The sequence below is a fragment of the Etheostoma spectabile genome, chromosome 2 (assembly GCF_008692095.1).
Source record: "Etheostoma spectabile isolate EspeVRDwgs_2016 chromosome 2, UIUC_Espe_1.0, whole genome shotgun sequence".
Taxonomy (NCBI): domain Eukaryota; kingdom Metazoa; phylum Chordata; class Actinopteri; order Perciformes; family Percidae; genus Etheostoma; species Etheostoma spectabile.
In genome coordinates this window covers 12,800,236-12,804,984 of record NC_045734.1, presented here as the reverse complement: position 1 = coordinate 12,804,984, position 4,749 = coordinate 12,800,236, and the positions used below count along the sequence as shown (strand labels likewise).

The window sequence follows — 4,749 nt, the reverse complement described above, 5'->3', positions numbered from 1 at the left end:
AGAGTAATCTTTCAGGCTCAGTGCAAAGAATTGTAATAAGCGACACAAAATACTGGAACCGTACTGTGTTTGTTAGGACTGTTGTTCTACGTTTTCTTCTTTCTTCTAGAACATCAGAGACCGTGCTTCCTAAAACAACCCAATTTGGTAGAGAATTCACATCTCAAACTATTTGGGAAAAAATACACCACTTAAAACCAGATGGTTGTTCTGTCATAACTAGCTTTAGATTTTGCCAATAATGCCTGAAATAAGGCCAAGAATTGTTTTCCCTTCTAATTCTTTGGCTCATTGACAAATCTGTTGCCTTGTTGGCTTTATTTTCTGTCATGATATAATTATATGAAATATATATATATTATTTTTGTCAGCTAGCCTCACATTGGCTCTTTGTTGATCACAGATTATCCAGTTTTAACCTAAACAAAGCCTCCCGGATTTACCAGCATTACAGCATTTCACAGCATATCATTGTGAAAAAAACAAAGAGTTTGGCAATGTTGCTCAAATTGAGAATTTTGTTTTACCAGAGACATGCAAACAGGAAAAGAGATGTCATTGTCTTTGTCCAATTACTCCTAAACCATAAGTCCTTGCATTCTGTATTTGAGAATGTGTGGCTCAGCACAACACGACTACACGTTTGTTTTCATCCTAAACTTGATGGATTATGACTTCTGACTTACAATTTGAATTAAATTTATTTTATATATTTGACCCAATGATGATCTATATTATCGCTGTTACAGTCAATTTGAACACTCTTTGACTGTGTCCAAAATCACTTTTAATTACTCTTTTATACTACTTGACCAGTGCACTATACTAACCTTGCAATATTATGTCTTTGTGAATTCTGAATGTGACATTTATGACAATGATGTATAATACAGTAAGTGTCCTAAATCTCAATTTAATGCTTACTGCAGAGGTAGTGATTGAGTGTCTATTACATTGGAAGTAGTAAAAGAGTAAACAAGTGAGTGATTTAAGACACAGCCCAAGTAAGTATGTAACAAACACAATTGACAGCAATGATGCAAATATAACATGAGGCATAATCCCTTAATGTCATACAAACTAAATGGATATGGCCAGATGTGCGTCACAGCACCAAACTGACACCACAAGGCCAATTGTTAAACAGCAGTTATTGCACAGTAGCTTCAATCTTCCAAATTGTACATTAATCATATTTGTACAACCTGCTTTATTTTTGTTTTGTAGAATTGGAATACTATTGTGCACAAAATGGCTGATTGTGTTTCCTTATGCCCTTTTCTCTATTCAGTGCCCTGATTCAGCGTGCAAGCAGGATCTGCTGGCCTACCTGCAGAGAATTGCCCTGTACTGTCATCAGCTCAACATTTGCAGCAAGGTGAAAGCTGAGGTTCAGAATCTGGGTGGAGAGCTCATCGTGTCTGGGGTAAGTCTATCCATACGGAACAGCACATGGCCAGCTCCACTATTGCAGATACCCAAGATAGGATTTTAGCCTTGAATCACTGGACTTAGTCAATTTAATACAATTTCTCATGCTGTGCACTGTAGGTGGGCAAACTTTTTAGACAAAGATCACGATGAAGCTTGGACGACCAGAGGAAGGGTCACGCAGAATAAGACCGATGCAATTATGTCAGGCTATATAAGGATGTCACCTCTTCATAAAGCTCATAAATACTCTCTGGTTTAAAAATGGAAAAGTTATTCAATACATGTTTGCCACAGTCAGATGTACTGTAGATGTGTGATGGTTTTCCGTTTTAAATGGACTTTTGTTGTAAGTCAACATTGCATTATAAACATATTTACGTGGTGAACTGCATTTGTCTCGATAACTTGATTAGATTTTTTGTCTTTATTGAATAATATGTATGCAGGTGTGTGGTTTTTTTTACCTGTAATTTATGTTTATGTTTTGTAATGCACTAGTCTCGTAACTCATCAGTTTCTGTGCAGATACTGACAATATCAAGTAAATTTTATAGCACAAAATCACCAATCACAAATGTGCCCTAGAGGGCTTTTACAATCCTAACAGCGTAGAATACCCTCTATCCTTCGAGCCCCAGTTCAGATGAGGAAAAGCTCCAAGAAAAACACAGAAAACCTCAGGAAGAGCAACAGAGGAGGGATCTATGTTTCAGGACAGACAAACAGACCTGCAGTAGAGTACAGTGGTTGATACTGAGTTTAAGTATTCAGGAGATCATGAGAGAAAAAGTGGAATCAGTGCATTCCTACTGTTTTGTCTTTAAATAACTGTCCTATTAACTGTCTTAGTATGATTTCTTCCACTTCAACTTTTATTTTTGCGTTGGCTTTCCTTGTGTTAATACAGCGTTGTTTTATAATTTCTCAGGACTCTGTTGGTTTGTCTCACATGAGATATGCGAGCCCTGCTGATATTTTAACCTTTTCATGGTGGCCAGCTGGAGTCCACACTCATTAAATCTAACCAGTTGACTTGTCTCAGTGTGGGATAAGAGAAGGCCCACTGGCCGCCGACCCTTAAATGTCAGCTAAACAAAACAAACGGAGACAAAGGTACAGCTGACCCCTGCCTCTTCTAATTAGGAACGGCTGAAATAAGATGTCACATAGCGATGGCCACGTTTTTATTCTGCTTAATTGACAGTTGCGGCACAGACCTCCTAGGTACCGGATGTAGCTATTATGTCCTAATAATCCTGTTGAGTGCATGAAATTCACTGCACTTTTTCTCTTTACAGAAACAATGCCTTTTTTTAATTGAACCTTAGTGTTTATCTCTCTTTCTCTTTCAACTCTCATCTCCTCCTGTAGCTGGACAGTGCCACCTCCCTGATCCAGGCAGCCAAGAACCTAATGAACGCAGTGGTGCTGACTGTAAAGGCATCTTATGTAGCCTCCACTAAGTATCAGAAGGTGTACGGAACAGCGGCTGTTAACTCACCCGTGGTGTCTTGGCGCATGAAGGCCCCTGAAAAGAAGCCTCTGGTAAAAAGGGAGAAGCCAGAGGAGTGCCAGACACGTGTGCGACGAGGCTCCCAGAAGAAACACATCTCCCCTGTCCAAGCCCTCAGCGAATTCAAGGCAATGGACTCCTTCTAAGAAAATGAAAAAAAAGTCACGCTTACCCAAGAAAAACAACAAAACATGGCGGTGACAAGTTGAAGATAGTCCCTTTTTACATTGTGTTAACCCACCTCTGTTTGCCCTGTGTGTGCTTGGTGACACCTCAGGAGGACTACAGTACTTATTATACTGCCACACAACGGCTCCTGTGAACACTGTGGGCCTCATGGCTCGCAGGCAGCCAGCACACACCCAACACTATTTATCAATCTAAATGTAGCTTAATATGTGAGAGCCAAAATGTGACACAAATACAAGTACTTTGAAAATATGGGAGTTAAAAAAAAGAAAACATATCAGAGGAGGAGGAGTGGCATTTAAATAATTTGTCGCAGTTGATATTCTAGCTATATCTTTAACGTGCTACTGACTGGCTGCTTGTATACCCATTTAAACTGTCTGAATGGAAATGGTTCAGTAGAGGAGTTATTCTAAAGGGAATATGTCAATGTTGGTATGCTCCCTCTTGAGATATTTTTTTTTTTCACAATTTGAATGTAACCTGTAGTGATAGGAATAATTTATGTTTTCTTTACCTGGGCGTGTTGGCATCCAAGTAGTTTCCTTGTTCCTGATGATTATAATAATAATCCATATGGTGTTTTTTTCCAAAGCACACTTATGGTCTATTGTATTGCATTTTTAAATTCAATTTATTTAATTATTATCACTAACTATGATGACCTTGATTGGAAGTTGTGTAGCGTATACATTTAGACAGAGAGGTTTGACTAGTTGTGGTTTGCTCAGAGAATAGAAATCCCTGCATACAATACCTTTATATTCACCCTTCTCTAATAAATCCCTCAACTTGATTCTCAAGGTTTCATGTCTCATTCTTACTGGCACATTTGCAGCATTAGCTACCAACCTGGGAGTGAGTAATACAGTAGTGATGTCTTTTATTAATCTGAACGATCTGATATAATCATTAGAGATTGCCATGCAAGACCTGCAGATAAAAAGATTCCAGAGGAGAAAAAAATCTATTAGTACTAAAAGCTTATAAGAACAGGCATATTGATTCAGGGTCACAGGTGAAGTCCCATTACTTAATTGTGACTTGTGATAATAGATCTTAGGTCAGCACTGTTTCTGCTATCTGTGTGATATTTTACCAGATCTTTAAAGACCACTTCTTAAAGTGTAAAAATAAAACACAGGGTCCTTTTGACATGTAAAATATATTTTAAGCTTTTTGAGATGGCAATTTTCGGTCTGTTGGTCCACCACTTTGGACCTAACTGAAATATCTTAACAACTATCAGATGGATTGCGATGATATTTTTGTACATACATTCATAGTCCCCAGAGGAGGATTCCTACTTAATTTGATTATCCCCTGACATTTTCTCTAGCACCGCCAGCAGCTTTAAAGTTTTTACTTATTCTGTGAAATATTTCAACATCTAGTACCTACTGAATTAGAACTTAGATCGTTTCCAGATGATATGTCCTAATAAATTTGGGGATCCCTTGACTTGTCCCCATGCACCACCATGAGGTTGTCTTGTTGTTGAAATGTCTTAACAATTGTTGAATGTTGGTGCAAACATTCACATTGTCCCCGAAATTAATTGTAAAAACTTTAGTAATTCAATCAGGCGCCATCAAACAACAGCACGTTGGCAA

General features: G+C 38.2%; 1 protein-coding gene across 1 annotated transcript in view; it reads left to right on the top strand.

Moving 5' to 3' along the window:
* ctnna2 (catenin (cadherin-associated protein), alpha 2) overlaps positions 1–3,932 on the top strand; it is a gene marked incomplete at its 5' end in the record, with an annotated part of 288,570 nt that extends 284,638 nt beyond the window's left edge. Inside the window, 2 exon segments of the mRNA XM_032531328.1 lie at positions 1,292–1,426; positions 2,806–3,932. Of these exon segments, the coding sequence (XP_032387219.1) occupies positions 1,292–1,426; positions 2,806–3,093 (423 nt within the window). The 3' untranslated portion in view covers positions 3,094–3,932.
* Positions 3,933–4,749: the final 817 nt, after the last annotated feature.